Source organism: Erinaceus europaeus, chromosome 11, assembly GCF_950295315.1.
Source record: "Erinaceus europaeus chromosome 11, mEriEur2.1, whole genome shotgun sequence".
NCBI classification, from domain to species: Eukaryota; Metazoa; Chordata; class Mammalia; order Eulipotyphla; family Erinaceidae; genus Erinaceus; species Erinaceus europaeus.
The window spans coordinates 36,789,979-36,803,082 of NC_080172.1; the positions used below are offsets into that span (position 1 = coordinate 36,789,979).

At 39.4% G+C, this 13,104-nt stretch overlaps 1 protein-coding gene across 2 annotated transcripts in view; it reads right to left on the reverse strand.

The window, feature by feature from the left end:
* Positions 1 to 13,104, reverse strand: part of EPB41L4A (erythrocyte membrane protein band 4.1 like 4A) — a 349,321-nt gene that overhangs the window by 37,304 nt on the left and 298,913 nt on the right. For both annotated transcript variants that reach the window (XM_060201270.1, XM_060201269.1), the window contains exons 17-18: positions 10,961 to 11,008; positions 9,289 to 9,366 (exon numbers count right to left, since the gene is read on the reverse strand). In XM_060201270.1, coding sequence (XP_060057253.1) covers positions 9,289 to 9,366; positions 10,961 to 11,008 — 126 coding nt within the window. The remainder of the gene's footprint in view (positions 1 to 9,288; positions 9,367 to 10,960; positions 11,009 to 13,104) is intronic.

Below are 13,104 nucleotides of genomic sequence, written 5' to 3' on the forward strand. Positions count from 1 at the left end.
AAGACAGTTTCTTCTTTTCTTTTAATTTTTATTTACAAAATGGAAATATTGACAAGACCACAGGATAAGAGGGGTACAGTTTCACATGATTCCCTCCACCAGAACTCCATATCCCACCCCTTACCTTGATAGCTTTCCTATTCTTTATTCCTCTGGGAGTATGGACCCAGGATCATTATGCCTTAAGACAGCAGGAACCTTCTTCCCTTTTCTCTATAAAGCCCAAATTTCTCCCAGTCCTGGAACCTCTAGGGTGGGGTTCACTTTCTTGCAGGCTTCTCTCAAGTCATACAAACTGACACTGCATCTGCTGATCCCAGCCTAAGCAAAACAACCAGTACCACCTCGGCATGTTTCACTTTGGATTGTGTCTAGAGATGTCAGGTGTGGAATGTCAACCCTTCAGCTTCATTACTCTGGTGAGACCCTTCCTAGCTCATAGGACTCCTTAATTCCATTTCGGGTGGTGTACCCTTTCTTTAAAAAAAAATATTTATTTGGTCCAACCTCTATGGAGAACAGTCTGGAGAACTCTCAGAAGGCTAGAAATGGACCTACCCTACGACCCTGCAATTCCTCTCCTGGGGATATATCCTAAGGAACCCAACACACCCATCCAAAAAGATCTGTGTACACATATGTTCTTGGTAGCACAATTTGTAATAGCCAAAACCTGGAAGCAACCCAGGTGTCCAACAACAGATGAGTGGCTGAGCAAGTTGTGGTCTATATACACAATGGAATACTACTCAGCTGTAAAAAATGGTGACTTCACCGTTTTCAGCCAATCTTGGATGGACCTTGAAAAATTCATGTTAAGTGAAATAAGTCAGAAACAGAAGGATGAATATGGGATGATCTCACTCTCAGGCAGAAGTTGAAAAACAAGATCAGAAAAGAAAACACAAGTCGAACCCGAAATGTAATTGGCATATTGCACCAAAGTAAAAGACTCTGGGGTGGGTGGGTGGGGAGAATACAGGTCCATGAAGGATGATAGAGGACCTAGTGGGGGTTGTATTGTTATATGGGAAACTGGGGAATGTTATGCATGTGCAAACTATTGTATTTACTGTTGAATGTAAAACATTAATTCCCCAATAAAGAAATAAATTTAAAAAAAAGAAAAGAAAATTTATTTATTTATTCCCTTTTTGTTGCCCTTGTTTTATTGTTGTAGTTATTGATGTTGTCATTGTTGGATAGGACAGAGAGAAATGGAGAAAGAAGGGGAAGACAGAGAGGGTAAGAGAAAGACAGACACCTGCAGACCTGCTTCACACCACTTGTGAAGCGACTCCCCTGCAGGTGGGGAGCCGGGGCTCGAACCAGGATCCTTATGTGGGGTCCTTATGCTTTGCGCCATGTGTGCTTAACCCGTTGCACTACTGCCCGACTCCCATGGTGGTGTACTTCTTAACAAAACCTCAAAACCTAGATACAGACCAGGGCCTATGAGATAGGGCATATGATAACACATGTATACATAAGTTAGGGCAAAATATATACCTTGAAGCAAAAGTGCACATAGTTTGCAGTGAGTCAAGCAAGTAGAAAGACCTACAAACACACCATAAAGTACCTAATCAGTTTCTTCTTTTAAGATTTATTTTTTTAAGGATGGTGAGGTGGGGGGAGAGAGAATGACAACAGCACTGCTCAGCTCTGGTATGTAGCAGTGCTAAGAATTGAATCCGGGGCCTCTGGGATTCAGGCATGCAAGAGTTGGCTCTAACACTAAGTTTCTTCTCTCAGTTAAGTTCTTTCTTATAGAAAAATAATATATAAGAGCTTTTTTTTAATTCTGTAAAATTTTATTTATTTTGGATAGAGAGAGAGAAAGAGAGATGGAGAGGGAAAGAGAGGCACTGCTTTACCGCTTGTGAAATGTCCCCCCTGCTGGCAGGGCACCTGATCATCAATATATAACATCTCATGGGAACATTTAAAATCATCTCTGATTTTTATTATTATTTTTTTTACTGAGTAACACTGTATTATAGAAATATGTAAGTTTCAAGTACATATCATTAAAAATCACATGCATCCTTTTATTCTAATTTATACCACTCTCCCCCCAAAAAGTCATATTCCATCAAGTACAAATTCTAAAAGACATCAAAAAGGTACAAAGAGGGGCTAAGGTCTTAATTTAGTGGTCAAAGATACACTCTTGGGTTTGTGTGTCCTTGGGATGGAAGGAATAATGAATGGGAAGAAGAAAAGAAGACAGGAATCTTAGTAACATATAGAACAATTCAAGTTAGGAACTCTGACTTCCTTTTTGTTAAATCAATCTGGAGCAGCTCCAGGAAGTTACACCAGGAAGTTCAGAAAACACTAGACAGGCAATGATCTTATTAATCTATCAGTATCTGCTTATTAGGGTGCTTTTAATTTTTCCAAGCACATGCGTTATTTTCTGGCTCTTCATAAATTTCATGTGAGGCAGCAGGGCAGGTATTCCACCTACTACATAAAAATTGTAATTCAAAGAATAAACATTTTCTAGCCACAGAACTATTCAAAACAGGGTCACATTCATAACGCAGGCAGGGTCCCTAATTCATTATCTTATGCCCTGTTCTCTCTGTGCACGTGCACATAAACACCACATAACCTCAAGTGCACAAAGTGTATTTATGATGCAAACATCTTTAAAAAAAAATTAGGGGAAAGGTTCAATTGCTCTAGTTCTGCTCTTATTCCAAGCTGCTCATTTCTCTTACTTTTCTAATCCCCACAGGTTTCAGAATTTCTTCCACTTTTATGCTTATGCCAACACACACACACACACACACACACACACACACACACACACACACACACACACACACACACACACATTCTCTGTGCCACTATTGCCTCCTACCCCCAAATCTCACACTTCAAAATCCTGAAAGCCTAGCAACACATCAAAGCTAATGACTGAGTAATCCACAGATTCTCCCTAGTGAATGCTCAAAGGACTGCTGATTTTCATCAATAGCACAAAAGGTATTTTGCAGACCGGCTTCTTTGAATGTGAAGCAGAATTTATTAAGCTCAAGGTATTTTAAGGGAAAGCTGGTTTGTGAAGGGCTTCATTCTAATAAATCTACTTCCTAGGACTACATATACCTTGGGCAAGTCTAGAGAATAGCTCAAAAGGACAAATCTATACAGAGGCACTAGCTAACTTCTGATCTAAAGTATAACATTTAAAATTCTAACTAGTGAAAATGAATATAGACTAATATTTACAGAGATCATTAAGTTCACACTACCTTCTACTTGGTACATTTACAATTTGTGGAAATTAATTGAACTGTTTCACAAATAATCAACACAGCAAAACAAGTGATCTCTAAAGAAATTTGAAGTATTTTAGCTTTTTTTTTTCTGAGCCTTCATGCAGGCCCTATGAATCCACCACTACTGGTGGCCTTATTTACTTATTTATTTATTTTGACAGGACAGAGAAACTGAGAGGAGAGATTTCCTTAAAAATAATAATAATAATAATTCAGGGTGGAGGATAGACAGCACAATAGTTATGCAAACGGCCTCTCATGCCCGAGGCTCCAAGGTCCCAGGTTCAATCTCCCACACCTCCATAAACCAGAGCTGAACAGTAACAAAATTAAAATTTCATTAATCCTGTTATTCTACTTCTTGGTATTTACTCAACAAATATGGAAACACCAATTCAAAGATATATTTGCACCCCTATATTTATTGCATAGTTATCTGGAGTAGCCAAGATTTTGAAATAGCCTAAACATCTATTGACAGGTAACTGGGTAAAAATGTGATGTAGGTATAAAAGGAAATATTACACAGCTATAAAAAGAAAAAAAAAAAAGAAATCTTGCTACTTGCAACAACATGAATATAACTATAGGGTAATATATCCAGTGAAATAATTTAGGTGGAGAAAGAAAATCACCATATAATTTCATTCACATGTGGTATATATAGAAAACAAACAAATGAATTGACTACATGAATCAGTAATACTGTCTGACCCTAAGACCAAGAGATAAGTCAGGTAAAAGGGGCCAATTGTACACTGAATGATAGACTTGGATTGCAGTGGTGAAATTAATGCTGTATATAGATGCTGATTTATAATCATGCACACCTGAAATGTATGTAATAATGCAATGTTACTTCAACAAGAAATTAAATGGAACAGAAGAGAGAGGGCAAAAAAAAAAAAAATCAGTAAGGATTTGCAACATCTCAAAGGTAAGTATTCTCCAGAAAGGAACCTACTCTGTCCTAGGCTATTTGAAAAACTAATTTGTTTAGTAGTTGTCCCTCTATCAGAAGCTACCAGAGACTGCAAAGGAGGGTATTAGGATGCAAGCCTGGCTGAGAAAGCGACAATGCACCCAGGGCTGAATTTAGAGACTTAAGCCAGCAGGAAGTAGAGCATCAGCATGAATAAGACCCAGTCTGTCCTATTCTCACATTACCAGGAGGTCTTGAAACTTTACATCAGGCTCAACCTGACGCTGTTGACTGGCTACGGAAGAAGGGCAAACGATAGAAGAAGAAGAAGAAGAAGAAGAAGAAGAAGAAGAAGAAGAAGAAGAAGAAGAAGAAGAAGAAGAAGAAGAAGAAGAAGAAGAAGAAGAAGAAGAAGAATTACCAGACTCCATTAATAACAGCACAAAGGACACTGTTGAGAGCTATGCCAACTCACACTACCTGTGAAGATAAGGAAAAGGCAAGGTGAAGAGATTCATCCCCTTCCCTGAACAAGAAGTCTTTTTGCATAAGCAGGAAGTCAAACATCAGGAGACAACCCTTAGTCACAGACTCAAGACAAATTGGAACCATTAATAGGACAAAAGTTTAAACAGTCTGATAAATGCATCTTGATGAGGAATGAAAGAGTAGTGGGTTCTGCTAAAAGCTAAAAAGTGATTATGCCTGGGTGGGTGGGTGGGGAGAATACAGGTTCAAAAAGGATGACAGAGGACTTAGTGGGGGTTGCATTGTTATATGGAAAACTGGGAAATATTATGCATGTACAAACTATTGTATTTACTGTCAAATGTAAAACATTATTTCCCTAATAAATTAAGAAAATAATAATAATTCCAATTGTTGGAGTAGCTTCTCTTGGTTGGTGATTTAAGAGTCACTATATGAGAGTAGTAGTAGAACAAAGGAGGTTTTTGTTTTTTTTTTGAATTTCCTTAAAAAAAAAAAAAAGATTATGGAATGGAGGAGGAAGCAGAAGCAATATAGAACCCCCAGTAGAAAAGTGATGTGTTTGCATCACTTTCTGTATACAACTGTCACCAGCTGCACCAGAATTTTCAGGATCAAGGATTATAACTGGAAGATATATTTGCCTGCCCTGTGCTATGGCCAGAAGAGACTGTATACCTCTTCCACAGATAGACAGGCAGACAGAGAGACAGATGCATACAACTTGTGTAGTGCTGGGGCAGTATTTCTGCAGGCAAAATAAATGAGTTGTAAAGTCTTTGTGTCAGTGTGTGTTTCCTAGTGATTTCTCATGCCAAGTTTTACAAAGTATATTAGCATTTAAACAATCAGAACCACTGTCGCTCTGAGATATACTCATCATACAAGTACAAAGAAAGGGGCTCTCAAAAACTATTGGGGTAGAGGGGGAGGGAGAAAATCTTGAAGGACAAAATACACAGAAGGAATTGACTTAGGCAACTAAGATCAGTAATGAATTACTTAAGGATTTGTGGGCAATTTTGAGATTGTATTTCTTTTTTTTCCTCCAGGGTTATTGGTGGGGCTTGGTGCCTGCACTACGAATCCACTGCTCCTGGTGGCCATCTATTTTTCTGTTTTATTGGATGGGACAGAGAAAAATTGAAAGAGGAGGAAAAAAGAGAGGCAGAGAGAAAGGCAGACATCTATAGACCTGCTTCAGGGCTTGTGAAGCCACCTTCCTGCAGGTGGGGAGCTGGGGGCTCGAACCGGGATCCTTGCACCAGTCCTTGCACTTCATACTATTTGCATTTAACCTGGTGTGCCACTGCCCAGCCCCTTGGGTAGTATTTCATTTTTAGCAGTAAATGTCACCATGAGCACTTTGGACCCCAAGAGGCACTTTTTAAAATTAGTTAAGTTTTACCTGAGCACTGCTCAGCCTGGCAAATGATGGTGCCTAGGATTGAACTTGGGGCCCCAGAGCCTCAGGCACGAAAGTCCTTTGCAAAACCACTATGCTATCTCCCCAGCAAAAGACTTCTTTTTTTTTTTTTTAATGGACACCTTTTGAGAAGTTGAGACTATAACATCCAACTTAGAATACAACAAGCAAAAGAGAAATAGGCTTTGTTAAGAAACTAGCTTGAAAAGGAAGGAAGGAAGGAAGGAAGGAAGGAAGGAAGGAAGGAAGGAAGGAAGGAAGGAAAAAAGGAAGCTTGATCTAAAAGTGCCACTAGGGAGAGGTTTCTTTTCCTTTGTTTTACATTGTTTGTACAAAAATACTGACTCAGAGCAGGACTCCAGGGAGAACTACCTCCCACAACCGATTTTTACAGATGGAAAACCTGAAATCATTTCTCTGAGAAAGGTGTCATAACACACTGACAGCTTACCTATATTGAGTGTGATTCCAGTCCTAGTAAGACTTCATATAGAAATTTTTCCTAAGAAAAGCTCTCACAATACTGTCTGGGTTGTTAATACACAGGCTGTGTAGTTGGAGATGGTGGCTAATTCAGTTTGTGCCAAGTACCAGGGCTCTGGACACTAAAGAAGGCCCTTGGAGATTATCTCATCCAACTTCCTCATTTTACAGACAACTCAGAAAGGCAAAGCAACCGGAGTGTTCACATCACATAACAATCATTTCTCAAAGGTGACTATTGACATTTTGGGGGACCAGATTCTTCTGTGTTGTGGGGAACTGACCTCCACTGTAGGATTTTTAATTGCTTTCTTGGCCAGTAGCAATCCCCCCACCCAACTGTTATAATCAAAAGTATCCCTAAATATGGTCAAATGCCTCTGGGAGGTAAAAGAGAAGAACAAAAGTCCTGTCTGTGTCCCCCCCCCCCTCCCCAGTTAAGAACCACCGTGTTAGAAAGTGGCTCAACCAGCAATCAAATTCCTCTCACTCCTTTCTGGTATTCTTTCATTAAGTGAATATTTGTTTTTAAATATACTTTTAGAACTAGAGAGAACTGATTGATACCTTAAGCCATCTCTAACACTGATTACATGTCAAATGATGTTATTAGTAAGCTCTTGAAAAATGAGTCTGAAAGATCTGAACAAACTGCATTTATCCATCTAATTGTGTGTACCTGCCATGCATATAAACACATATTTGCATGTATATAGACATGAAGATGAAACCATGGAATTTATAAAATAACTTGGTTCTTGTTCTGGGTTGTGAAAAATATAGCCATGCCATGCTAAAAGAGAATTCAGGGAGAAACGGCTTTCCAAGTGGTATAATCTCCTACCATCCTCAGACAAATTCACTGCACATTATGCAGACATCTAGACAGCTAAGTCATCTTTTGCCACCAGGGTTATTGCTGGGGATCAATGAATACATAACAACTCCACCACTCCTGGCAGCCTTTTTCTCCCCCTTTTCTTTTTATTTGACTGAGGTGAGGAAAAAAAGTGGGGGGGGGGGGGACAAGGATGAGAGGAGGAGGAGAGAGGGAAGGTGGGGGAGGAGAAGGACTACTCTTTAAAGCTTCCTCCTGACAGGGAGGGAACTGGAATTTGAACCCTGGTCAACAAGCATGGTAAGGAGTGTGAACTACCAGAAGCACCACCACCAAGGCTTCTATTTTTTCCTTTAATTAACAAGATGGAACCTGGGACAGAGTGGCCCAGGTTTGAGTCCCAGTAGCACATAGAATGTGCTACGGCACGGGAGGTAGCTCTGGTGCTGTAGTATTTCTCATCTTTCTTGTTAGCTAAATAGAAAATAACTCTAGAGCAGTGAAACTGAGCGTGCACAAGACCCTAACTGCAAAACATAACAGTAATGATGATGACGATAGAAGAAAACAAGAAGGGACTTCACTGTAGTTTACTCATCTTATTGTAAAGATAAGACACTCCTGTGTATGGTAATATGCAAAAATAGAAGAAAGTACAATAATTATAAGAACTATATTTAATGCCCAGTATGTACTATCCTGGACTAACTATTGTTTTCTACAAGAAACAACTTTTTTTTTTTGCCTCCAGGGTTATTTCTGGGGCTCGGTGCCTGCACTACAAATCCACTGCTCCTGGAGGCTATTTTTTCCCTTTTGTTGCCCTTGTTGTCTATTGTTGTTGTTAATATTATTGTTGTTAATATTATTGTTGTCATTGTTGTTGGACAGGAAAGAGAGAAATTGAGAGAGGAGGGGAAGACAGAGAGGGGGAGAGAAAGATAGATACTTGCAGACCTGCTTCACTGCCTGTGAAGCGACTCCTCTGCAGGTGGGGAGCTGGGGGCTTGAACCGGGGTCCTTACTCCAGTCTTTGTGCTTTGCGCCACGTGCGTTTAACCCGCTGCGCTACTTCCCGGCCCCCTAGAAACAACTTCTAAAGGCCAGGGACATACTCAGCAGTGGTGCAAAGAACCTGCAAGTATGAGGACCCAGGTTTGATCCTTGGACCACATATATCATAGGTGAGTAGTACTCTGGTCTGTCTTTCTCATAAAAAGAAAACACACACACAGACACACACACACACACACACACACACACACAATTTCCATATATTTAAATCAATACTCTTAAACTTGTAGTTTTAAAATCTGCTCAGATAAAAATGTTAAAAGATACTTGAGCATCAGAAACTATCGAGTACGCTATCTATATTTCATCTGGCCAGTAGAGAAAAGTGGCTTCAAGTAGGAGGATATACCGTCATTCCTATCCTGCTGAACTTGAAAACTGACAAAGCCTGAGCAGTTGAAAGGACCTTTAACATACTATTCTACTTGGCCTGGGGAGATAGCACAGTGGTTGTGCACTTTGATGCTTGAGGCCCAGAGATCTCAGGTTCAATCCTTGGCACCACCATAAACCAGAGCTGAGCAGCATTTTCCCCCTCCCCCCATTAAAATAAAAAATAATACTTCTTTATGACAGAAAAAGTTAAGACAATTAGCTCAAATAACTCAAATTTCCTGAAATAATACTTTAAAATAGTGACAAGTTCCTTCTTAAATACAAATGAGAAAAATCAGGTTTAAAAATGCCTAAGACACACAGTTTCCACAACCAAAAGCAGCCTCAGGTTTCAGAGTTCCAGTTAACCACAATATTTTGATATTACCTGTTTCTTTTCTTCCGATGTTCCCGATTTGAATTTTCTGATTCACTACCACTGCTTGTGTTACAGCGTGAGCGTGACCTAAAGAGAAAAGCAAAAAAACTGACACTTACGATGAAGACAACCTCTAGAAAGCTTCATGCTGAGCCTTTGGGTTTAATTTTAAAGTCAAATTACTAATTCAAATATAAGTAGCAATATTATCCCTTTCCCTGTCAGTGTTTCTCAGTTATGTCAGATGTTTGAATGTGTCTACTGAAATATGAAAACAGATTAAGGCAGATGCCACAAAGCTCCCAGAAAAGCCCACAGAATTAAGTACTTTTAATAGAGCTGACATGACAAACCTATAAGCTTCTGTGATGGACTAAATATGGACCCATAGTTTTATTACACCTCCACAGTCCAACTGAAAGGGGTAGAGTTTATTTCCTCTCTACTTTGAATCTGCACTGATCCTATGACCAGCCTTACAAACAGAATGAGATGGAAGGAGACATTACACCACTATCTCTAAACAGGGGTTACACTTCCTCCTTTCTCCCAGTCACTATCTAGTGACACTTATCTAGTTTTATGGAGAAACCCTGGAAGAAGAGGCCTGAGAACTCCAGCAATTCTGTCAAGTTAGTGAACATGAGAAATAAACGTCTCTTGGATATTCCAGTTCAGGTTGCCATATGACCTCAGTTTCAAGCAAGAGTTACCAAAAGAACTTCCTGTTAAAGTGGCAGAACTATACAAGATTAACAGGGCTGTCATTGTTTCAAGCCATTAAGCTTTCAAATAGTTTCAATAAATAAATAAGAAAAAACCTCTGAGAGGAGCAGGAGTGAGAAAGAGACAAAGAGAAAGAGAAAACTAAAGATGCTGCAGTATAGAAAACCAAGAAACATCCAAAGCCAAATTTGACACCTGAAAGTTGAAATAATTTTTTTTTTTTTTACAAGGGTTGGGGAGGTAACTCAGTAGCAGAATGTGTCAAGTTTCAGGTTCGATCCCCTGTACAATATGGGAGCAACAATGAGAATGTCAGGAATGGTGGAACAGTGCTGTGTTCTCTCTGTCTTTCTCTCTCTCTTTCATTCTGAACACAGACTAAAGTGATATAAGAAAAAAGGGAAAGACAAATACCGGATGTATTCTCATGTACAGGTGAAACTTAAGAAACAAGAATAGAAAGGGGAAATGCAAAGTGAAACTTGGACTGGGTATGGTATATTGAACCAAAGCAAAGGACTCTGGGGAAGGAGGTGAAGGGAGAGTGTGGAGAGGGCATTGGGGTCCTGGTGCATGATCGAGGAAAAGGACCTAAGCCGTGGTGAGAGTATTCTCCCTATCACAGGAAGACGAGAAATTGTACCCATATATCAGCAACTGTTCTGCAAACCATTAACTCCCTATAAAATGATAAAAATACTAACAATGAAAGTTGGACCAGCATGGTGACTCAGTGGCAACACACATGGAGGAAACTCTGGGTTCCATCCCCAGGACTACATAAAAAGAAAATTTATAATACTATGCAATCATCCACTAATAAAACAAACAAAAATGTCTCCACTCTTGTCTCAACTCTAAGTAGTATGAACTTATTTATTAATCTTTCCTTCATCTCCCTGACTGTCCCTTCACTTTTTGTTTGTTTGTTTGTTTGTTTGTTTGTTTGTTTTACCTCCTCCTCTGCTTTAAGTCTGAGTCTTCACCACTGTTATGGGCTTTCCTATGGGAAACAAATAAATGAAGACATTAATAAAATTGATTATCAGTTTGTCAAGGAAAGCATGTCAAAAAAGTTTCACTTTAGTTAATGTATATCTACTACATATTCACCAAACATTTAAGTCAACATACATGCCCAACCCTACAATAAGCTGCAATAATACTGCACCTAGTGGCCTCAAGAAGTCAGTAACTTATGGGGGATACAACTTATAATCAATAACACTCTGAAACTGAGGAATAGCTCAGTAGGTTGGGTGTGTGCTTGATATATACACATCCCAGGCTTGAGCTCCAACACTACATGGGAACAACGTAACATTGAGGTAGTTGCTGTGGTGTCTCTCCCTTTATGCATCTTATTAGTTGGATGAAAAGATTGTTGGGGAAGTAGTGAAATCATGCACATGCAAGATCCCAATTACACACTATACACATACACACACACACACACACACACACACACACACACACACACACACACACACACACACCTGTTAAGTTCTATTCATTCTATGATGGAACCAGTCTGCAGTTCTTAGGATTGCAATACACCAAACCAAGTTTTGCAACAATCTAACTGATCTCAGTTTTCCTTGGATAGGCTCTTCATAATAGCTCAGCCATCTACATTATAGTCACACTTTGGGCTCCATCATCTGTAACTCTGTATAAACACAGCTCTCTTACCATAATCTCTTTTTTTCTATCCATCACCTTTCTCCATTAATGAGCTGCATGACTTAATCACTTCTCTCTCTCTTTTTAAAAATATTTTACTCTGCTAGTGAGAAAGATAGGAAGAGAGAAAGAAAGAACCAGACATCACTGGTACACGTGCTGCTGGGGACTGAACTCAGGACCTCATGCTTGAGAGTTCAATTCTTTATCCACTGCACCACCTCCTGGATCACTTAAATCTACTCTACTCTGTTAAAGATAGCACAAAGACAGGAGGTATGAACACTTGGTTGCATGTTATCACATGCTCCACCATGCCAGTGGAGAGAACTTAAAAGGTAGCACAGGGAAATGACAGTGGGACAGTTTTTGGAAACACCTTGTACACCATGAGAGGAGCTTTGATAACATAACCACACCTGGTGATCTCAGTGGACCATTGGGGAGCTAGCCCGGGTGTGATGCAGAATGGGTTTAAATAAAGATGATAATCACATTCTCTTTTTTGCTCTTTGTGGGACATTTTCCCCATGAGCTGAGCTATATCTGTACTTTAATATCACTTCTGCACAATCTCTACCTCATATCTTTGTAATAAATATGTTTGAACTTTTCAGACTTGATCTTGGAGTCTCTCTTGTAATTCTTTCAAGGAGCGACATGACAAACCTTCATGGGAGTAACTGATCCTGCTAGGACTCCCCTCAAGCCTAAACCCTGGCTGGTTCCCCTCCAACAAATGCCTCAGTTTCAATACTCTGCCTCACAAAGGGTTGTTATGAAGATAAAATTAAATAATCTAAAAAAAAAACACATAAAAGTAGGACAAGGAAGATAAGTAAAATCGTTATGCAGAGACTCTCATGCCTGAGGCTCCAAAGTCCTAAGATTCAATCCCCCACACCACTATAAGCCAGAGGTAGGTAGTGCTCTGGAAAAACAAACAAACAAATAAGCAAACAAACACAGAATATGACTTGATTCATTGTAATCACTCAATAAATGCTGCTTGTTTATTATATTGACTTGTTTAATGATTTCCATTCTATATTTCTTTGACCTCTACAGGATCATTTGTCTACTGAGCTTCACCTTTTCTTTCCCTTCCTGAGTCAGCTAAGATGTCTATCATTTTGGTAGCTATCATGCCAGAACTCAATCCCCTTCTCCTAATTTTTATTTAGTTATTTGGGCAAAACCCCAACTATGAGTGTATTCAACTACCCAGGTTCAACAGAAAGTTGTGTAAGGAGTACTAGAGGAAGTCACAAAAAAAAAAAAAAAAGTGTACTAGTCACTCGACAAACTCATGTTCATAAATCTCAAGTCCTCAGCCAGGCCCTGATAGCCTATGCTGAGTCAAGTAAATAAGGAAACACACTCTCTGAGCTAAGAATTCTTGTTTCTACAAAGCAA